The sequence below is a fragment of the Pelobates fuscus genome, chromosome 1 (genome assembly GCF_036172605.1).
Source record: "Pelobates fuscus isolate aPelFus1 chromosome 1, aPelFus1.pri, whole genome shotgun sequence".
In the NCBI taxonomy this organism is placed as follows: domain Eukaryota; kingdom Metazoa; phylum Chordata; class Amphibia; order Anura; family Pelobatidae; genus Pelobates; species Pelobates fuscus.
The window spans coordinates 293,572,029-293,596,087 of NC_086317.1; the positions used below are offsets into that span (position 1 = coordinate 293,572,029).

General features: G+C 45.0%; 1 protein-coding gene across 2 annotated transcripts in view; it reads left to right on the forward strand.

Moving 5' to 3' along the window:
* Positions 1-7,335: 7,335 nt before the first annotated feature.
* Positions 7,336-24,059, forward strand: part of GEMIN8 (gem nuclear organelle associated protein 8) — a 40,594-nt gene continuing 23,870 nt past the window's right edge. The window contains exons 1-3 of one of the 2 annotated variants that reach the window (XM_063457669.1): positions 7,396-7,459; positions 14,471-14,506; positions 20,925-21,360. In XM_063457669.1, the coding sequence (XP_063313739.1) occupies positions 20,931-21,360 (430 nt within the window). In that variant the 5' untranslated portion in view covers positions 7,396-7,459; positions 14,471-14,506; positions 20,925-20,930. Of the gene's footprint in view, positions 7,460-14,470; positions 14,507-20,924; positions 21,361-24,059 lie in introns of both variants that reach the window. The other variant, XM_063457661.1, reaches the window with a different exon arrangement.

Sequence of the window (24,059 nt, forward strand, 5' to 3'; positions counted from 1 at the left end):
TGCCGTTGTCTAAGTCCAAGGCCTGCCACTCATCCAGGATGGAGAGGGAGTGGGGCATCTCTTCTTCCTCATCCGAGGAGTCTTCTTTGGGGATTCTCGGGGGTGCAGGTGTGGGCAAGCATTTGTTACGCTTAATGGGCGCCTTGCCTTTGTTAGAGGCCTTCCGAGATTCTTTGCCTTTCCAGTGGCGTTTTTCCAGACGTTGTCTTTCCTGGGAGGAAGCGTCTGATTCTTCCGAATCCTCCCTGGTGCAACTAGATTTACCAGTCGGCTTGAGTGTATCAGAGGCCGCTGGAAGCACCTTTGCCATGGCCTTCTCGAGGGATGCGGCCGCCGCATTAATCATGGCCTGCATTTGCTCAGTTGAAATCTGTGGCTCTTTTTCCATTTTGAGATGGCTGACAGGCACAGGTATGAGAGGTGTAGGGACCGTGAGGGAGGGTTTGGTAAAGGCCGGTGGCCGTGTACTATACAACACTTATTAGCATGTAGTCACTGGGGCTCACCCAGGAGGGACGGAATTGCTATAGCAGACTCCAGTAGGCAGCACTTATACGGGGGCTCACCCCTTACCAGAATACTCGTTTAAAACTGACCGGCAGTCCCACTGCCCGCGAAAAACTTTGAGGGATATTGTGTTAGTAATATTGCGTTCGGCAGATTTGTTCTTCACACAAACAGCCGAACGCAATCAGGTGAATGAGTGGTGTAGCCACACGAACGGGTGCTGAAGAGACAGTGAGTTAAAACCCCTTCAGCAGCTTACCTTAATCCAGCGCCGGGCTCCCTCCCCGCTGGTGACCTCTCCTCCCCGCCGACGTCAGCTCCCCCATCCGACGTCAGCGGAGCAAGGGCCGCGCGCACATTCAAAGTGTCCATTGGAAAGCATTTCTCAATGCTTTCCTATGGACGCTCTGCGCGATGGAGGCAAAATGTGCCTCCAGCGTTGCAGATGCGCCTCTGGTGGCTGTCCGGAAGACAGCCACTAGAGACTGGATTAATCCCAAATGTAAACATAGCAGTTTCTCTGAAACTGCTATGTTTGCATCTGAAGGGTTAAAACCAGAGGGACCTGGCACCCAGACCACTTCATTGAGCTGAAGTGGTCTGGGTGACTATAGTGTCCCTTTAAGTAATAACTAGTGCGAAGATTGGTCTTGGCTAGTGATGTAGCGAACATAAAATTTTCGGTTCACGAACGGTGAACGCGAACTTCCGCAAATGTTCGCGAACGGGCGAACCGCCATAGACTTCAATAGGCAGGCGAATTTTAAAACCCACAGGGACTCTTTCTGGCCACAATAGTGATGGAAAAGTTGTTTCAAGGGGACTAACACCTGGACTGTGGCATGCCGCAGGGGGATCCATGGCAAAGCTCCCATGGAAAATTACATAGTTGATGCAGAGTCTGGTTTTAATCCATAAAGGGCATAAATCACCTAACGTTCCTAAATGTTAAAGATAAATATAGGGGGGGGGGGGGCGACCTACTGTCCTCCCCCCCGGCCCCCACCCCTGAGTGGTGGGTGGGGGCCCTAAATAAAGATAGGGGGGACCTACTGTCCTCCCCCCCGGCCCCCAACCCAGAGCAGTGGGTGGGGGCCCTAGATAAGAATGGTGGAGGGGACCTACCATCCTCCCCTCCGGCCCCCAACCCTGAGCGGAGGGTGGGGGCCCTAAATAAAGATATGGGGGGGACCTACGTTCCTCCCCCCTGGCCCCCACCCCTGAGCGGTGGGTGGGGGCCCTAAATAAAGATAGGGGGGGACCTACTGTCCTCCCCCCTGGCCCCCACCCCTGAGCGGTGGGTGGGGGCCCTAGATAAGAATGGTGAGGGGGGACCTACCGTCCTCCCCCCGGCCCCCACCCCTGAGCGGTGGGTGGGGGCCCTAAAAAAACAATAAGGGGGGGACCTACAGTCCCCCCCGGCCCCAACCCCTGAGCGGTGGGTGGGGGCCCTAAATAAAGATGGGGGGGAGACCTACTGTCCTCCCCCCTGGCCCCCACCCCTGAGCGGTGGGTGGGGGCCCTAGATAAGAATGGTGGGGGTTGACCTACCGTCCTCCCCCCCGGCCCCCACCCCTGAGCGGTGGCCCTAAAAAAACAATAAGTGGGGGGGACCTACTATCCCCCCCAGCCCCCACCCCTGAGCGGTGGGTGGGGGCCCTAAATAAAGATAGGGGGAAGACCTACCGTCCTCCCCCCCGGCCCCCACCCCTGAGCGGAGGGTGGGGGCCCTAAATAAAGATATGGGGGGGACCTACGTTCCTCCCCCCTGGCCCCCACCCCTGAGCGGTGGGTGGGGGCCCTAAATAAAGATAGGGGGGACCTACCGTCCTCCCCCCGGCCCCCACCCCTGAGCGGTGGGTGGGGGCCCTAAAAAAACAATAAGGGGGGGACCTACAGTCCCCCCCAGCCCCAACCCCTGAGCGGTGGGTGGGGGCCCTAAATAAAGATGGGGGGAGACCTACTGTCCTCCCCCCTGGCCCCCACCCCTGAGCGGTGGGTGGGGGCCCTAGATAAGAATGGTGGGGGTTGACCTACCGTCCTCCCCGCCGGCCCCCACCCCTGAGCGGTGGCCCTAAAAAAACAATAAGTGGGGGGGACCTACTATCCCCCCCAGCCCCCACCCCTGAGCGGTGGGTGGGGGCCCTAAATAAAGATAGGGGGGAGACCTACTGTCCTCCCCCCTGGCCCCCACCCCTGAGCGGTGGGTGGGGGCCCTAGATAAGAATGGTGGGGGGTGACCTACCGTCCTCCCCCCCGGCCCCCACCCCTGAGCGGTGGGTGGGGGCCCTAAAAAAACAATAAGGGGGGGACCTACCGTCCTCCCCCCGGCCCCCACCCCTGAGCGGTGGGTGGGGGCCCTAAAAAAACAATAAGGGGGGGGACCTACCGTCCTCCCCCCGGCCCCCACCCCTGAGCGGTGGGTGGGAGCCCTAAAAAAACAATAAGGGGCGGACCTACTGTCCCCCCCGGCCCCCACCCCTGAGCGGTGGGTGGGGGCCCTAAATAAAGATATGGGGGGAGACCTACTGTCCTCCCCCCTGGCCCCCACCCCTGAGCGGTGGGTGAGGGCCCTAGATAAGAATGGTGGGGGTGACCTTCCGTCCTCCCCCCCCGGCCCCCACCCCTGAGCGGTGGGTGGGGGCCCTAAAAAAACAATAAGGGGGGACCTACTGTCCCCCACCTACAGAGTGGCGGGTGGGGGCCCTAAATGAAAATCCCCCCACCAATCAAGGTGACTAGGGGTCACAAGCCCCTAGTCACCCCGCCTCCCCCCACCCAAATCAAACTATCCCCTACCTACCCCCCTCACCCTAAAAATAGTGAGAGGGGAATAAAATAACTAACCTGTAAAAAAAAATTAAACACCATTTGACGTCTTCTTTTTTCTAAAATCTTTATTTTTCAGCCCCAAAAAAGGCCAAATAAAAAGCCATCATACACGACGAACTTAAAATAAAATAAAAAACCCGAGCGCAAAAAAAAATCCATCTTCACCCATGGAGGGCTCCACGCAGACTGAGCTACGCAGGGCGGGGAAGGCTTATAAAGCTTGAAAACCATCCAATCACAGTGCTCTGTGTCATTTTACACAGCGTGGGAAAATTCCAAAGAACTTTCCCACGCAATGTAAAATGACAAAGAGCACTCTGATTGGCTTAAACCCACCAATCAGAGTGTTCTTAGCCTAATTGCAGGGCGGGGCAAGGCTTTGTAAGCCTTCCCCCGCCCTGCGTAGCTCAATCTGCGCGGAGCCCTCCATGGGTGAAGATGGATTATTTTTTTGCGCTCGGGTTTTTTCTTTTTCGTCTGTTTTTTTTTTGCGCTCGGGTTTTTTATTTTATTTTAAGTTCGACGGGTATAATGGCTTTTTATTTGGCCTTTTTTGGGGCTGAAAAATGAAGATTTTAGAAAAAAAGAAGACGTCAAATGGTAAGTTTAATTTTTTTTTTACAGGTTAGTTATTTTATTCCCCCCTCACTATTTTTAGGGGATAGTTTGATTTGGGTGGGGGGGGGGTTGACTAGGGACTTGGGACCCCTAGTCCCCCCTTAGTTTTTTTAGGGCCCCCACCCACCGCTCAGGGGTGGGGGCCGGGGGGAGGGTGGTAGGTCTCCCCCACCATTCTTATCTAGGGCCCCCACCCACTGCTCAGGGGTGGGGGCCGGGGGGAGGACAGTAGGTTTTTTTAGGGCCCCCACGGGGGGCGGGGGGAGGACAGTATTTTTTTTTTAGGGCCCCCACCCACTGCTCAGGGGTGGGGGCCGGGGGGGACAGTAGGTCCCCCCTTATTGTTTTTTTAGGGCCCCCACCCACCGCTCAGGGGTGGGGGCCGGGGGGGAGGGCGGTAGGTCCCCCCCCACCATTCTTATCTAGGGCTTCCACCCACTGCTCAGGGGTGGGGGCCGGGGAGAAGGACAGTAGGTCATCGTCCCCCCTTTCTTTATTTAGGGCCCCCACCCACCGCTCAGGGGTGGGGGTCAACGGGGGAGGACAGTAGACCCCCCCCCCCTTATTGTTATTTATGGGGGGGAGGTTATTAGGTTGTTGTTTTTTTACAGCCACAGGCTGCTCACTGCTTACTAAACATGCCCCTACTCGCGGTATGGCGGTATATTATTTACTAATACTAAGTAATCTTTAGGTTACTGGCTATGGGGGGGGGATAATGTATAATAAACACAGGTTACTGGCTATGGGGGGATAATGTATAATAAACACAGGTTACTGGCTATGGGAGAGATAATGTGTAATAAACACAGGTTACTGGCTATGGGAGGGATAATGTGTAATAAACACAGGCTACTGGCTATGGGAGGATAATGTATAATAAACACAGGTTAGTGGCTATGGGAGGATAATGTATAATAAGCACAGGTTACTGGCTATGGGAGGATAATGTATAATAAGCACAGGTTACTGGCTATGGGGGGGATAATGTATAATATACACAGGTTACTGGCTATGGGAGGATAATGTATAATAAGCACAGGTTACTGGCTATGGGGGGATAATGTATAATAAACACAGGTTACTGGCTATGGGAGGATAATGTATAATAAACAATGAGGCAATGCTTCCCTATGGGGATGACCTAATGTGTAGACAGCGCTCACCACGGAAGCATGTTAGGTTTTCCCATCGACTGAGCGCGAGGAGCCAGAGCGCGACCCAGTGCCAAGGAACATCGGCGCTGGAATTGGGTTAGTGATTAAATGGTTATTTCCCGTTATATGCCACGGGGAGCTGATGGGAGGGGACCAGTGGGCACTATAAAGTAAAAAAAAGGAGGACATCTCCAGGAACAGATTCTGATGGACTGGAATTTAGTCACAATGAAGACAGAGGTGCCACCCCCTTGGGTTTGGGCTGCCTATAGGGGATAGTTTCTTTACTGGGATGATGCGCCACATTCATGAAGGAAACAGAACACCCGGCTCCTTCTATAAACAAAACAAAACCACTCAAAAAGGATACTTTAATGCACTACATCTTTACCACATTATCAAACCCAAAGTACTGCTTTTTCAGCTGATGGCAACTTCTACTGCTTGCACCACTGCCAGACAAAAACATTATTGCTTGTTCTAGCTAATGGCAACTAAATCATGCTTGCAAAACTGCCAGACACCAAATTATTGTTTTTTTTCCCCCAGCTGATGGCAATTAACTAATACATGCACCACTGTCAGACACAAAATTATTTATTTTGCAGCTATTCCATATACCTGGGCCTGCTCTTGCTAGTTTGCCCAACTCCGGCAAACCCCTCCCCCCTTTATAAATTAACGTTTTTCTTATATACCCCTGCCAGGCATCCCTCTTTCCATCTCCTCCCTCACCCCTTCCTTTTGGGCACCAATACATTAACACTGCTCTCAAAACAGTAACCCTACACTATACTGTTAGTGATACAGCTTCGTATTCCTAACACTAACTATAGTTTTCCTTTCATCCCATTCTAACCCTAAATCCAATAAATCTAAACACCCCTTATACCAAAATTAAGAGCCCTCTCAATCTTTTTGTTGTGGACAGCATATTAACTTCATATTAACTCTATTAATGTTAGTAAAATGCCTATTTACTCAGCTTAACACCTTAAGGACCAAACTTCTGGAATAAAAGGGAATCATGACATGTCACACATGTCATGTGTCCTTAAGGGGTTAATTATAATCAGCAGTATTCATAAATTACACAAAATGGCTGCTAGGGAGTTACCTTTGTCACCAACTAACACCCTCAATTAACAAGATGGCGCTGAAATCTGGAGGAGAGCTCCATGATGCCGGTGACATCACACCTGGTAGGATGAGCAATGAATGAACCACTTAACACCTAACCAATTGTTGATGTATTATTCTCTGTTATCTCTAATTATGCATTTGATGTATTTCTGCTTTATAAGGGGCATGCCGCCCCCCGAATAAACATTCCTCAAGTTTTCATTAAAGGACCACTCTAGTGCCAGGAAAACATACCGTACTTGTTTTCCTGGCACTAGAGTGCCCTGAGGGTGCCCCCACCCTCAGGGACCCCCTCCCGCCGGGCTCTGGGGGGAGGAAGGGTTTAAACTTACCTCTTTCTCCAGCGCCGGGCGGGGAGCTTTCCTCCTCCTCTCCTTCTTCTGTGCGACGTCATCGGCTGAATGCGCATGCGCGGCAGAAGCCGCGCTCGCATTCAGCCGGTCGCATAGGAAAGCATTTACAATGCTTTCCTATGGACGCTTGCGTGCTCTCACTGTGATTTTCACAGTGAGAATCACGCAAGCGCCTCTAGCGGCTGTCAATGAGACAGCCGCTAGAGGCTTTGGGGGAAGGCTTAACCCATTTATAAACATAGCAGTTTCTCTGAAACTGCTATGTTTATAAAAAAAAGGGTTAATCCTAGAGGGACCTGGCACCCAGACCACCTCATTAAGCTGAAGTGGTCTGGGTGCCTAGAGTGGTCCTTTAACCTCAACCTTGTGTCTGGTGTGAATTACTTTGTGAGCATGCACGCATAGTTTAATTTAGACAGAGGCAGATAAAAAAAGGTTATCAAACAGTTGATTTGATCCACTTGATCTCCATTATGTTTACATGAATTTAGAATACAAAATCTACAATTTTCTCTTTAGCTATTCATTTCCATTACCTATGCTATTATATTTATATTTTGCCAGTTTCCTATACCACCAGCTGCAGCCCTGCTGTACTGATGTAAATAGAATGTTTTCTTTCGGGAATCGAGCACCAGGTGAAAAAAAGATTCGATTCATGGAACGGAGAGAGATAAAGTATCCTTTACGCATGCGCGCTCACTGTGTTCGCGGTGTCTCTCGATCGCACATGCGCAGTCATACACAGCGGCATGCGCATTGTTAGTGGGTCGGCACTGGGAAGCTGGGAAGGAAGAGCTGCTCGGAGCGTATTAAAGGTCCACATGCGGCAGCACAGCCGCGCAGTGAGTATCATAGTGCATGTAGAAACAACATAAAATGGCGCTCTTATGCAATTCTATTCCTGCCAGAAAATAACACAAATTCGCAGTTAGACACACGTCATGGAACGCAGCTCGCATTTCTCCCCATTTAACACTTACTAACGAGTATTTGGGTACAGTGTGGATAGTCACGGGCAATATTAGGTTTATTCACTAAACTCTGAATAGCAGCGGATTCAAATGCGAGTGGTAAAATTAAGGATCAAATGCTGATCAGCAAAAAGTCTCTAGTTTAGCTGTGTCATAGCTTGGCTCTTTTAACATCCTTTTTTTTTTTTTTTTTTTTTTTTATTTCATACAATTTTTAGTGAATAACCCTGTAAGATTGACAGTCAAGTTCTGGTTCACTTGCTCTTATACTGATGACACGAATGGTTGAACAAATGCACCCAGTGGTTGCAGGCTATTAAGACAGTGGGGCTTATTTACTCAACTCTGAAATAAAGCAAATGGCAACATTTAGTCTAAAACAGCAAAGTTTTGACTATAGCTGCAATGAAGAATTTCTTCAAATTCACTATTGTACCCTTAATGTTGTAATTCTGATGCAGTTTGTGACAATATAAAGTTTAGTGAATAAACCCCAAGGTGACTGGGGTCAGCATAGCTACTGGTACCTGGTCCTCATAGGATACTGGTCACTACAATGGATTGTAAATCGTGTATTCTTTTTAAAGGGGCACTTTATCACCAGAACCAAGCACATAGACTGTCCCTGCAGTCTTAGCAGTGAAAACACTTTTCTGAAAAAAAAGTCAGTGATTATGTTGGGATCTGTAATATTGGGAATTATTTCTAGCATTATAGTGTTCCTTTAAATTTCCTATTCAGAAAAGGTAGTTCGTAGTTATACTGCTTGTAGACTTTATGCCAACACATAGGTATTCTGGTTGCAATTTTGCTAAGCTGTCATTTGCTAGCTCAATGTTTATATGGTATTGTTTATTCCTCTAAAGAGCACTAGCCATTGGAAAGTAAAAATGTAGCGCTGGCGAGTAGAAAATCAACTCCTAGCTGGTATGCTATTGCGTGCAGTGGCAAGTGACTTTTGAGGCCGGTTTCATAGCACAGGACTACACATTTTAAGCCATAGTGAAACTGTTGGGCTATTTACTAAATCAGGAATTTATGGCAGTTCTTCCCAGCTGGTGACAGTTGGTCCTATTTGCATGACAGGTACACTTTAATAAGGAACATGTTGGCGAACATTAATGATGAATTGGTGATGGTTGTAGGTAGAGCTGGAATTTGCAACATAATGGCAGGGTTAAAGGACCACTATAGTGCCAGGAAAACAAACTTGTTTTCCTGGCACTATAGTGCCCTGAGGGTGCCGCCCCCCTCCTGCCGGGCTTAAGTTGGAGGAAGGGGATTAAACACTCACCTTTCTCCAGCGCCTGGCTCTCTCGGCGCTGGGGACTCTCCTCCTCTTTTGGACGTCATCGGCTGAATGCGTATGCGCGGCAAGAGCCGCTAGCACATTCATTCAGGCCATAAGAAAGCATTCTCAATGCTTTCCTATGGACGCTGGCGTCTTCACAGTGAGAAGCGCCTCTAGCGGCTGTCAATAAGACAGCCACTAGAGGCTGGATTAACCCATATGTAAACATAGCAGTTTCTTTGAAACTGCTATGTTTACAGCAGGCAGGGTTAAACCTAGATGGACCTGGCACCCAGACCACTTCATTAAGCTGAAGTGGTCTGGGTGACTATAGTGGTCCTTTAATCACTAAAGCATGAATTGTTAATAATTCAAGTTGAATTATACATTTTAGGAAAAGTAGCTGAACTAAAAACTTAGTTGTGTAGGAGAATTTTCCAATTTGGCTATTTTTGCAAAAAGTGACATTTTGAATAACCCTATTAGATCAACAAATACATTTCCATCTAATTATTTTCATTGTTAGTTTCATACTGGCCACTGACCATAAAGCAGTGAAGCAGCATTCTCGGAGAGACTGGCAACACTGCAGGTGCTGTGGAGGATACATTTGTGAGGGAATGTGTAGCTAGTTATGTATATGTATATGTATTTTATTTATATAGCGCCAGCAAATTCCGATTTACAATGTACACTCAAGTGTGTGTCTTTGCCTGGGAGTGCAGATCTGTGGCCTCCATGAAAGAACACAATTTGGGCAGTGTGATATTTAGAGCATCAAGTGACACTCATTCAGTTTAAAAGGGTACCTGTCTTGACAAATACAGCTTAAATGCACGCTATAGTCACCATACAAACTTTAGCTTAATGAAACAGTTTTGGTGTATAGATCATGCCTCTGAAGTTTTACTTCACTCTTCCATTTAGGAGTTAAATCACTTTTGTTTACACGTATTCATCTTCATGTAAACTTCCCTGTGGAAATCCATCTTCTATTTATGGTTCTCTCTTTTTTTAATTCTAGTTTAATGACAAATTAGCATGCTCATATATTAAAGGAGCACTATACCACCATCTAGCCCCCCTTGTCCCTTCATGCCTCCCTAAAATATAGTAAATCTTACTTGTATTCAAGCCTGAAGCTGCTGGCTTTGTTACTGTTTCCTTTTGACCTACCCACTGCCTGCTGACCTCATCAGAAGTGGTGGTCTGATCCAATCACAATGCTCCCCCATAGGATTGGCTGAGACCGACAAAGAGGCAGATCAGGGGCAGAGCCAGCACAATTCAAACACAGCCCTGGCCAATTAGCATCTCCTCATAGAGATGAATTGAATCAATGAATCTCTATGAGGAAAGTTCAGTGTCTGCATACAGAGGGAGGAGACACTGAATGTTTGGATGCATTTTAGGCAGCCATGACCAAGGATCTCTAACAGTCATCTAAGGAGTGGCCAGTGAAGTTATCACTAGGCTGTAATGTAAACGCTGCATTTTCTCTGAAAAGACAGTGTTTACAGCAAAAAGCCTGAAGGTAATGATTCTACTCAGCAGAACTAATTCAATAAACTGTAGTGTCCCTTTAATGTTTTGCCTGAGACTATAAAATGTAGAAACGGTTTTACTTTAACACATTATACATTACAATCATATTTATTTTTTTCACATACAGAATTTTACATTGGGATGAGAATCAATTGATTAAAATATGTTTTGAAAACTTCTTATCTTGTAATGCTACGGGATGTGCTAGTTCAATCAACCAAACGCTACACTACACATGACCTTGATCTTAATACACAAAGACAGCCATCTCCTCTAGAATGGGTGACGAAGTATAATGAATTCAGTCTCTGTGCTATTCACAGCCTGGCACAATTGCACCATTGACAGCATTGTGCTCAAGACAAGATGATTTGTATTTGCTAGTGGGCCCACTTTAAATCACTCCAATTTGCCTCTAGAGACTTCTTTAAAGGGTATCTGTCACTTCCCAGGTTTTTTAACATTGGTTATTATCATGTCTTTTAATGCATGTTTATGTTGTCTGAGAAATAAATTTAAAGCTGCACTGACCGCTTTTTTCAGTTTTCACTTCCTTATATTCCTTAAATGTTAAAGGAACACTCAAGTGCATTTTCTCAACTATTTAGTAGATATAAACCCAAATGAAATACAGCATGTTTTCTTTAGGGGTGTATGAAGAAAAAGAAAAACGCTTTCAAAGGCTGTCCGCCTCTCTATGATGCCTGTAGTTTGCCGTTCTGTGCAATTCGTTTGACTGATATTAGCTTGGGAGTTGAAGCTGAACCTTGCTTAAAGGGACACGCGAAACACCAAAACAACTTAAGCTTAATTGAATGTTTTCAGTGTATAGCTAGCTGTCTTACTGCTCAATCCTCTACCATTTAGTAGTTAACCTGAACCTGTCATGGCAGGGAAGTTTTGCATTTTTCTAACCAAGCTTGACCAATATAATTGAGTGTTTCTTCTCTTCATACTATTAAAATCTCATATTTTTTTTCTATTACCCCTGTCTCCTGCTGAGAGCACCAACTATGTTTCAGTGGGTGTTACATTTGCAAGGCACACCTCTCCTGCAAATTCCTGTTTGGGAAACACAGACTTGTTTCCCATAATAGGTTTAAAGTCCACCAACACTTTATTTTGGCTTTGTGGTATGCAAATAAAATGTATTCCCTCTCCCTCTTCCCCCCCCTCTCTCGCGCTCTCCCCCCCCCTCTCTCGCTCTCCCCCCCTCTCTCGCTCTCCCCCCCTCTCTCGCTCTCCCCCCCTCTCTCGCTCTCCCTCCCCTCTCTCGCTCTCCCTCCCCTCTCTCGCTCTCCCTCCCCTCTCTCGCTCGCTCTCCCTCCCCTCTCTCGCTCGCTCTCCCTCCCTCTCTCTCGCTCGCTCTCCCTCCCTCTCTCTCGCTCTCCCTCCCTCTCTCTCTCTCGCTCTCCCTCTCTCTCTCTCGCTCTCCCTCCCTCTCTCTCGCTCTCCCTCCCTCTCTCTCGCTCTCCCTCCCTCTCTCTCGCTCTCCCTCCCTCTCTGTCGCTCTGTCCCCCTCTCTGTCGCTCTGTCCCCCTCTCTGTCGCTCTGTCCCCCTCTCTGTCGCTCTGTCCCCCTCTCTGTCGCTCTGTCCCCCTCTCTGTCGCTCTGTCCCCCTCTCTGTCGCTCTGTCCCCCTCTCTGTCGCTCTGTCCCCCTCTCTGTCGCTCTGTCCCCCTCTCTGTCGCTCTGTCGCTCTGTCCCCCTCTCTGTCGCTCTGTCCCCCTCTCTGTCGCTCTGTCCCCCTCTCTGTCGCTCTGTCCCCCTCTCTGTCGCTCTGTCCCCCTCTCTGTCGCTCTGTCCCCCTCTCTGTCGCTCTGTCCCCCTCTCTGTCGCTCTGTCCCCCTCTCTGTCGCTCTGTCCCCCTCTCTGTCGCTCTGTCCCCCTCTCTGTCGCTCTGTCCCCCTCTCTGTCGCTCTGTCCCCCTCTCTGTCGCTCTGTCCCCCTCTCTGTCGCTCTGTCCCCCTCTCTGTCGCTCTGTCCCCCTCTCTGTCGCTCTGTCCCCCTCTCTGTCGCTCTGTCCCCCTCTCTGTCGCTCTGTCCCCCTCTCTGTCGCTCTGTCCCCCTCTCTGTCGCTCTGTCCCCCTCTCTGTCGCTCTGTCCCCCTCTCTGTCGCTCTGTCCCCCTCTCTGTCGCTCTGTCCCCCTCTCTGTCGCTCTGTCCCCCTCTCTCTCGCTCTGTCCCCCTCTCTCTCCCCCTCCCTCTTATACACAGAGCCTGTCCTTACTTCCCCTTTCAGTCATAGCTTTCTGTTAGGCTGAATGCAAACAGGAGAGACATCATTAGGTTGGTTTCCATGATGAGACCCGTCTTATTTCTATGTCTGCACAGGGTGAATTTACTGGCAGGAGTGGGAGGGTTTATTTTTTTTTGTTTTTTTATCTCTTGCTCTGCTAATTCCCTGCTAGAGCCTGCAATAGCCTCCTGTCTGTGACTAAAGTTCAATTACAGATCAGGAGATCTAAACTTCTAAAGTAAACCTGTTGTACTGTAAAAATTAAATCTTTTTTTTTTCCCCATGGAGGCTGTGTGAGTCACGGCCAGAGAAGGTGTTACTAGGGCAGCAAAACAAAGTGAATTTTAACAAGATGGCAGGGAAGTAAGCAGTGAGACTGCATGGGACATATACAACCCTTCAGCTGGATGCAGCACAGTGGTTTGTACAGGCCAGGATCTTAGGCCGAGGGAGCGGGGCTTTGTTTTCCTGGCACTATAGGATCTCTTTAAGAGTGCAGTAGATTTCACGGTCTCCAGCATGAAGACATGCAGCCAAGGGCAAACAAACTAAAAAATGTTGGCTAGCGATAATGGAGCCACTCCAAAGAGGACTGGGATAACCCATACAGGTCCAAAGGAGGTACGGGGTCCAGCCAATAAAATAAGTAGAGCATAGAGAGCCCTAGGTCAGGAGATTGGCCACTTCAAGTGGATAGGGCCTCGCAGTCAAAGATCTGGAGTTCCAATAATATATAGACAAAGTCCCATAGAGAGAGTCCTGCAATGTCAGAACGCAGGTTAATATCCGCTATAAAAGTCATGGAATTGGTGAATTATATCGATTTAGTAGCTAAAAGCTGCTAAAGCGAGGCGCTCTCACAAAGACACATCCATTCAGCATGACCGTTAGGCTCCGCACTCCAACTTACATATTTTTAATTGCTTTATGTAAAATCTATCAACTGTACTATAAGTATACTGCACATGACATGTTATTTGAGAAACTCTCCTAGGATACACAAGTGCTTAATAATAAATACTCACCGATCGCTGACCCCAGCAGGTGTTCTATGTGGGTCACGGCCCACTGTGCTTGCTCTCTAGCCACACATGGATTCCTGCATGGCATTCCACACACTGCGCCGAATCCTCCGCAGAGCCTCCCAGGAGCAGCGTGCAAAACAGCAGGATGGGAGAGGGGTCCAACATGGCATCCCATCCATAGAAGGGACATGAACACCTACAAACCAGGGGGAGGCCATCTCTCTTTATATAGACGTTTAAACATCTCGCCATGGGAGGGTTCCCACTCTATTTAAATCCTGTCCACCCAAGGCTCAATGCTAAGATGTTTTGTAAAATCCCAAGAGGGAGGCTCTATTGTTAGTATGTGCTGTTTAAAAACTTTAAGCCTGCTTCCTGAACCTTGACCTCCGCTGTCTGATTTTGAGCTTGGCATGCTTGACCGTGCCTGTAGATTGTCCTAAGCCTTTTGCCTTGTTTTGACCTTTGCTTGCCTGACCCTTCCTCTAGATCAGGGGTCCTCAAACTCTGGCCCACCAGATGTTGCTGAACTACAATTTCCATGATTCTCTGGCTATCTATGTAATTCAAAGAATCATGGAAGTTGTAGTTCAGCAACATCTGGGGGTCCGGAGTTTGAGGACCCCTGCTCTAGATAGTCCTTTCCCATTTTGATGCTTTATGAGTTTGAGACTCTCTCTTAAAGTGACCGTTCCCTTGCTCTGTCACTCTCTCTTCACTCCAAACCGTTACATGATGTTATGTGGTTTTTATTTTTTATTTTTTTTCCTCTTACTTTCCCAAATAGTTAAGTAGAAAATGTATAGACCACTTATAACACTTGGTAAGTGCCCCATGTATATTAAGTAAAAGTAATTTTTCTTTATACACCCTATCATGTTGAGTATCAAGATGCTGTATGGAGGAAAACACATTTGTTCATTGAAATGCATATTTTTCAAATCATTAGCACTATCAAGGTTTTTTCATAAAAAAAAAAAACAACGATGCTTAGCTAATCCACGTATGCTTTTGCAAATCATTGATAGTTGATACGCTCAGCCAAATACCTAACAAATATGGACAAAGCTTGTATTGCTGATGAGGAAGATGAACATCTGGGGACCTCAAGTTTTGATGAAGCAGTGGAGGGCACCTATAGTTTAATACAGGGCTCGACAAATCCCAGGCGGCGTGGCGCTAGGTATGTCAGCCCTTTAAGGCGGCCACCCGCAGGAGCATTGTAAGTGGCGTGCAAGGGAGCAGTAATATACATGCAGCTCCTCTCTACTCCCTCGTGCACTGTTTAGTGATGTCGGGAGCTGGAAAATCCGGCCCCGGAATATCCGGCCCCGGCATCACTACAGAGAGTGCGAGGGAGCAGAGAGGAGCTGCAGGTTTATTACTGCTCTATTGCACGCAGGAAGATAGCAGCCCCACTGAACCCCAGGAAAAAATCCACTCCGCTCTCCCAAAGGTAGTGAGGCTGGGTGGATTTCAATTAAAATAAAAATCTCAGTTCGTGTGTGAGAAAATATGTCTGTGTCTCTTTCAGGGTGTGTGTTTGTTTTAGGTACCTGACCCCCTCCAACTGCACGAGAAAGGTGTTTTTACTCGCCTTTTATCCCACGCCGTGCCTGTTTAGCCATGCCTAGTCCTGTCTCCATGGCTGAAATAATTAGTCTTTATGGTCGCAGCTAAGGGAGTATATTGCGCATGTGCAGGAAAACATTGTGCTAATCAGCATCTCCTCATCGAGATGCATTTAATCAATGCATCTCTATGAGGAACATTCAGTGTCTCCATACAGTGCTTGGAGACGCTGAACGTAGGTGCTGAAAAGGCAGTGTTTACATTGAAAGGTCTGCAGGTACAGGCTTTAGACACCATAACAACTGCATTAAGCTGTTCTTAAGAAATGCATTTTCCTTGTTAAAAATGAAACCTAAAATGAGTTATAAAAAAAAAAACTGGCTCCTAACTTTTTCAGCTGTCTCTTAGATTCTAAACAAATTTGTCAGGCCCTGGTTTAATGGCACAGTAATCTCTGCAACAGTATGTAGTTGTTATGGTGACTGCCCCTTTAATTAGAGTTATGTAAAAAAAAAAAATTTTTATTTGCTAATTGTAATATATTTAGGAGAAGCCGTTTTTTCCAGGATTTGCATGCCATTCTCTTTATATTTTAATATATACAGATAGAAATTTGATATTGTGTCAGTTAAATGGTTACCCTTTTGCCACTATCTGTAATGGCAGACCGTTATGTAACAGTTTTTTTTCTCTTACCTGGGTCTGGCCAAGATTCCTTTAAAGGACCACTATAGTGCCAGGAAAACATACTATAGTGCCCTGAGGGTGCCCCCACCCTCAGGGACCCCCTCCCGCCGGGCTGGATGGTGAGGAAGGGGTTAAAACTTACCTTTATTCCAGCACCGGGCGGGGAGCTCTCCGCCTCTGATCCTCCCTTTCGGCTGAATGCGCATGCGCGGCAAGATCTGCGCGCGCATTCAGCTGGTCTCATAGGAAACCATTTACAATGCTTTCCTATGGACGCTTGCGTGCTCTCACTGTGATTTTCAGTGTCAGTGAGACAGCCACTAGAGGATTTGGAGGCTGGATTAACCCTATTATAAACATAGCAGTTTCTCTGAAACTGCTATGTTTATAAAAAAAAAAAAAAAAAGGTTAATCCTAGAGGGACCTGGCACCCAGACCACTTCATTAAGCTGAAGTGGTCTGGGTGCCTAGAGTGGTCCTTTAATGGCAGTTTTGGGGATTTGCAGAGATGCAGAAGTCAGATGCCAATTCTGCCACACATTGATATGAGCTGAGCGCTCTCAGGCAATGAATGGAAATCTGTGCAGAGAACAAGCAGAGAATTTTCATTAGCCAGTCCGGATCTCTAGTTCTAGGCTAGCTAACAACGCTGCTGAAAGTGGAGTTACACCTCTGCCAAGGAACACTTTACAGTCAGGAACACAAATATGTATTACTGACCCTATAGTAGAAAGTTATAGGGTCAAATAAAGCATGTTACATTTTTCAGTTTTTTCAGTGGGTGAAAAATGCAAAAAACTAATTTGAACACCAATCTGGCGAATTTCAATGTGAAAAAAATGAAATGCAAGCCTTATATTTGACTCTGTAACTTTTGAAAACACCATAAAACCTGTAGATGAGGGGTACTGTTATACTCGGGAGACTTCGCTGAACACAAATATTAGTGTTTCAAAATCGTAAAACATATCACCACAATTATATCGTCAGTGGAAGTGCCGTTTGTGTGTGAAAAATGCAAAAAACTTCACTTTTGCTGACGATATCATCATTGTAATACATTTTACTGTTTTGAAACACTAATATTTGGAGGGCCGGATCAGGTGCAGGGGGCCTTGCAAATTCCATTTAACAGAATTTCTTATCTCCTGCTCTGTTAAGGCTGCTCTTTCCCTCACCTCACTAATCACTATTGATGCATTAAGGCAATGAGGAATGCAAAGGAAACCAATGTAAACCACACTTCGCTTTTCACGACTTCCAGTTAGTGATGCCAATGTCTTGACTAAGTGTCTGAAGTGGGCATACATGCTTGGTACCTTCTAAATGTACTGAAAGCAGGCATGGTATAAGTAGAGGTTGAAGACAGACACAAAGCCTTGTTACTCATATCTAAAGTCACGTGAGAGCTTTATATAGCACTAAAGTTGCAACTGTCAAAACACTTCCTTATGTGAAAATGTTTCCTTTTTTAAACTGAAAATGTATGCAGACTTCTTGTAGGTAGTTGATAAAGTGCTACGTATACAGTAACATTTAGACTTCCTGTTTATAGTTCATGCTCCAGCAGTGAATACTACTAGATTGTCAGGGCTCAGCTGCTTTCACATCCTTCCAAATATAAAATGCTTTATTTTCTGTCTACTCTAGCAACACCCAGTTGGGCTACTGGTTACTTGTTTTGCAGCTTTCAATCGACTGAAGTTTTGTAATCATGTCGTCCTCTACAACCCTTTTTTTACATTTCTTATGTGCTTATTACTTTGATTAACATAAATCATCTTCAGTTTCATGAATGGAAAGAGTCTAAAATGACTTTTCTATAAATTTTATAATTGCCCTTTTTATTCTTAAAAAAAAAAAAAAAGTCATATATGTTGTTAAACAGCTGGAGAAGCAGCTGTATTCTCAGAATTGCATTATGGTCCCCAGCGAACCCAAGGGATGTTTATTTTGGCATTTAGTTGTACAGGGATGCATGGGAAGTTTGCATATCCTGCTGCCATATGTGAATCCGAACAGAAATCAAGTGTAGAAGTATATGTTGTACAAAATTGGGTCTTTAATAGTTCTGAATATCCTTCCTTTGGCACACAATTTTAACTGCAAAACTTGATTAAGATCATATAGAGTATATATTGAATTAAGAACATAAATTACCAGATTTAGGACGTATATATTTTAACCCCTTATGGACCAAACTTCTGGAATAAAAGGGAATCATGACATGTCACACATGTCATGTGTCCTTAAGGGGTTAAAGTCAACATTTTAATTTTACATCATTCCGAGAGTCATTATTTAAGATTAAAACTGATTTTAATTCTTTATTTTTGTTGTGCAAGGTTCAACAGCAAGCCCGTGGTGCCTAAAACTGATTTTAATTGAATATTTTTTTATTAGAACGGACTATAAATAGGTTCCAATAAAAAATTATTTAATTAAAATCAGTTTTTGTGAAGAGTGCAAACAGTATGTTGTTGTGTTTTTTGTTTGTTTTTTTTCCCTTACGGTTATATTTTTAAATTATGATAACACTGTAAATCTCTATGTTCACATTCTTAAAAAGTTGGTCTCTTATCACATAGATTGAATCTACAATAGTGTTTTTTTAATATCAGAAATATTCATGTAACATTGGGCATTTTGGCCGTGCTGAGCATCAGCAGAGAGTTCCGGTAACCATTACTTACTTCCTACTTTTAATTTCAGACTCTACAGCTATTTTTTAAAAAATTATTATTTATTTTATATTTTTATTTTAGTTGTGCATTATAAATCATAGAAGCTTGATTAGACATTTCATAGAAGTAAACATGACAAAGTATAAGGATGTAGGTGTAATAAGAAATGTCATAGATACTGCACTTTTTATTTTTATTGAAAAGACGTATTTTCGTGCAAGCAAGTAAACACAAATACAGTAGCGATGCGACAACAGCATGTACCAGCAACGAACAACCAACAGCTAGTTATTTGGGTGTGACATATGACATTGCACATTTTTAGACGATATAAGAACTAAGAACGAGTTAGGCTAACATGTCAAAGCGTCACACAACATATGGTATTAAATGAACTGGTAGACATGCGACTTTCAGGAACTCCACTCCCAACTATGGCTAGTACTTTTGTTAGGTTAACCCTATTCTGGGGATATGAAGGTTAATCAGGCGTGGTGGCTATAAGTAAAGATGTTAAATAGCAAACTCGGGTGATATAAGGAAGGAACCAGGAGGACATAGCTCCTTGGTAGCTTAACTAATTTTACAGGTGTAAGAGATGATGAGCAGATAAAAATAATAATACCCATACAAACAATAAAACCAATAACAACACATGCTCACTACACATATTAAAATGTAGAATCTTGTAAATGCCAAAATGTCAGCCAGCCTTAGGCAAGTAGCGATAGAGAGCCGGTGTTTAGCCCTGTGTGATAAATGTAGCGTCAGCCAACCCCCATGCATGGGAATACTTGGTGACAGTTGTGAGGCATGATATCCCCCCAGGCTGTAGTGAAGGCTTGCATCAAAACTCCAGACTTGGGGGCTTGTGGCAGAGTCCAAGTCCATCCAGCGTGGGACCTGACAGTAGCTCCTGGTGTTCGGTCGCTGCCTGCGTAGTTGAGTCATCTGCTGCTGGAGTATATCCCCATCGGCATCAGGAATTCCACAGAGGCTTCCTTTGATATATTGTGGGTACAGGAATCAGCTGACTCCCTCACTCACTTATAGCCTGGTGGGCCGCAGGATTGCCCCAATTGGACGCTGACCTAGAGTAATGGAGTACAGGAGATCAGCAGGGTCTTCTAGAGTCAGAATTATTTGACAATCAAGCAGTTTAAGAGACTCTATTACCTGAAGTCTCCAGGAGCTCATCCAGTGTGTGACCACTCTCCATGCTAGACAGGCCACGCCCCCTTAAATTATTTATTTATTCATTTTTTTTAAGTGTTTCCATTTCGACCATTCATAACACACCCCTACACCAAATAAGTGTTGAGTATACCAAAAAATACTTATCCTGTATGATTTAACTTCCCAAGAGGCCTTCCCCAATACCACTTCCTTAAACAGATATATGTATACAAAGATATGGGATAAAGCTAGGCACTATAAAAAGAAAAAAATGGAACAGCACGTAGTGATGTATTGTGATATCAAGTGACTAATGATTGCACTCGCAAGATGTAAATTGAATCAGCACCTTCAGGCAATCAAAGGGCTATAGCAATCCACTCTCCTTCTCTGATTGTAATAGATGACCGATCAAGGAACAGGAATCTCAATTGGTAGGATCAGGTAAACAATACATTAAGCCTCCAATAAAAGTAAAGATAAAAAGGTATAAAATAAGTAATACAATACAGTATAACATGTGAGATGTTCTGTTTCTTTTCCTTTCTTTTTTATAATGCCTGGCTGTATCCCATATCTGTGTACACATATATTTATTACAATATGTAACATGACATAACAGGCTGTATATCTCCATACATATAAACGTGTGTGTGTGTGTGTTGAAAATTGAGATCAAATTTTTTTTTTTAAATGCCTTCTTCACACTGAAACCTTGACAGGTGCCCAAGTGGTAATTGGCAATTATAGGGTTACTCTAAGCATCATAACCCCTGGTGCCTTTCGTGGGACGCATCAGACTTGTCCAGAGCTGCAGAAGCAGATGGCGATCCAACTGGTCATTCACTGGCTGAGAGCGTCAGCTGAGAGTCGTTTAGTTAGGTTATTTGTATTTTTTACAAGGTCTTTGTATTTTCTCTGGTTTTGTATTCATGCACTATTAAAATTAAATAAAAATGTTTTAAAACATGTATCTTTAACAACCACAGTAATAAATTATCAAGTACTGTGACCGCATTAACTGTACGCCTAAGCAGACCTTTTTATTTTTTTTGAGCGTGATGATATTTCAGCTAACATTCTGCAACTATGTAAAATGCACATCTTCTTTTCTATTTCTAGGCAGCTATGGCTCATCAAGATGCAGAGCCTTGGTACGCAGCACGGATGTATGCCAGGTATTGGAAACATTATAGCCAAGCTATGCATTGGCTGTATAGGCACAAGAGGGCATACAGACTGGCTGTAGCTTCTCTGTGCTCACCGCCATGGTACCCAGTTGACAGTTTTCAAACCAGTCGCTATGCAGATTGGGAAGGGGGGGAACAATCTCGAAGAAATGTCTACTCAAGGTCCCAAAATCAGGCCGTGCAACCCAGAAGGACACGTCCATGCTTAAAGGTGTCGGAGTCAAAAGAAAAGGTGTCTGACATGGAATGTGAACAAGAAGCATCTGATTCAGAAGAGGAGGGGATTGAATGCGACCTGAGCAATATGGAAATCACAGAAGAACTGCGGCAGTATTTTGCAGAGACCGAAAGACATAGAGAGGAACTAAGTAAGTGCCCATTCTTGGGTCTATTTTAAAATTATTTGTGAGATCAGATTTCCAGCCCATGATGTCAAAGATTTGATTTATAAAATAGTTACAGGCTGCAAATGCAATGCAAAGATAAGTTTTAGTTCCAAATGCATCACATGTCGAGGTAAGATCCCACACTGTTCTGTATGACTAGCTGCCAACATTTGAAAAAAAATTCAAGGGACACTTTGCAGCACAGCTATCAATTACTACCTTGAAAATTTACCACACCCACTGCCACAAAGCTCCGCCCACTATGTCCAACCCAGATAATTAATAGCCACCTACTTATCATAATGAGAGAATTACAGGGAATTGAGGTGGGAATTCAGAAGTTCCCATCTCAATTCCCTTCAAGTCTCTATTGAGTAGACCTTTATAACACCATGTTCCCACCAACAGTACCACGTATCCTTGGAATGCGATATACATTCGCAGCACTGCACATATATCAGGCAGGTACATTTTATCACTTTTAGGTGAGTTGGGAATCAGTGGTGACCTTATGCAGATGTGCTTTAGGCAGAGAGGTGTGTCTATACCATAGAACATACATTAGTTCACAAAAATAATTATATTGGGGAGTGAATATTGTAAAAAAAAAAAAAAAAGCTGAAAATAGGAAATGAAAGATATAGAAGAAGAATTTACAGAATGGAATTAATGAGGGAAATGGGAGCAGAAGAAAATGGTTCTGGTGACTATAGTGGCCCTTTAATGTGAAGTAAATTAGAGCTCTGGGCCCCAGGGCCTGACCGTGAGTTTGCCCACAAGGCATAAGTCTACCTACGGGGCCTATCCATGAGTTCGCTCACAGGGAATGGAGTGTATGTGTGTAGGGGATTTGTTATGTGTTATTGTAGAGGATGTTTGTGTGCTCATGGAATGTAATGTATAGGGATATCAATTTGTGCAAGAGATGTAGTGTGTGTGTATAGGGGGTGCAAGTGTTTGTGTATTTAGTGCAGAGTGTTTGTGTGTGTAAGGGATAGAAAGCAGTGTGTGTTTGTATGTAAGGAATGCAAGGTGTGTTTCTGTGTATGTAAGGGATGCATTAAGTGTGTGTAAGAGATGCATTGTGTGTCTGTGTGTGTGTGTGTGTGTAAGTAAGGGATGCAATTTATGTTTCAGTGTGCAAGGGATGCATTGTGTTTGTGTGTGTGTGTGTGTGTGTGTGTGCAGGGATGCATTGTATGTTTGTGTGTGAGTAGGGATGCATTGTATGTTTGTGTGTGAGTAGGGATGCATTGTATGATTGTGTGTGTGTGTGTGTAGGGATGGACTGTGTGTGTAGTGTGAAAGAGAGAGTTTGTGGGGTAGGATAGGGGCTGAGTCTTGCTAGGGCTGAGAGGGAAGCAGCTCTTTATTTTTATTATATTTATTTTGTTAATATAATATATATTTTAAAGTTTTTTGTCTTACATCTTAAAAGCCTCTTGTGTGTTTCTTATCCACCCTCTTTGTATGTCTCCTACGTCCTCCAATACCCTTTGTGTGACTTACTCCCCCCAGCCCCTTTGTGTCTTTTACTCTTCCCAGCTCCTTTGTGTGGGTCTCTTTCACCCCCAGGTCCCTCTGTGTGTCTCTCTCACAAGCAACTTTGTTTCCCTCAGAGTACCTCTGCGTGTCTCTCTCTCCCTTACCAACCCCACCCCCCACACACCCTTAGTGGTCCTCTGTCCTCTTTTCCCCTCCCTCTTCTCCCCCCCTTAGTGGTCCTCTAACCCCCCCCCTTATTTCAAATGTAAGGCAAAATAGTGAAACTAGAAACATTTTGTGAGTAAACTATTCTTTAAGTTCAGTCTGGCGAGTGAATAACCCTGCTATACTTTATTCACAAAACATAACCTCATATGGGCACACAGTGATGAGGCCCTTATCCACAGCCATTGACACCACAAATGTTTCACACTCAGTAGTGTTTGATAATGAATATTAACTCTTTTAATATTGCTTTTCTGGGTATAACAGTCCCTCTTCCTGGATATGTCTTGAACAGATGGTCTACAAAAGTGTGCTAGTTTTCCAGTGGAATTCACTGTAGACAATTTCATCCCCCCCCCTCCCCCGCACACTTACTGGTTGATTGACGGGGGGTGCGGCTTTACATATTATTGGAAGGAGGAAGATATTGGAGCAGTGGAAAGGGAAATAATGATGTGAACAAATGTAGAGAAGCAAGTGGGAGTTAGGAATATCGGTGAAAATCAAGATGAAGAGGTTGTGCATGTTAAAGTTTCAGATAAATCTGAGCTTAACATCAAATGTACAGCTATGTATAATCCATTTTTCACAACAGAACAAAGCCTGAAAAGTTTACATCTTGCTGTTATCCTTTCCCCCTTGGACACTTGATTATCCCTCACACTGTGGAGGTCAGGTGGCTGGTCCCTGAAACACCAATTTTTTTTAAAGGGTTACTCCAACGATCATGAAAACTTCATGCCTCGTTGCACCCCCAGCACGTGTGAATTAGCCAGCCCAGAAATCAGCTGCCTTATGCCAATTCTGTGAATAAATTAAATGTCAATTCTGTGCGTGCTATGAGAAGCATTTGATTGGACCATGGAGAGGGAGACTGTGGCATTAGATGGGGTGTGGAGAGTGGCGCTGGGAGCTTTGCCTGGTGCTGGATTTCCGGTAAGTTTAAGGATTTTTTTATTTTTTTTTTAGGT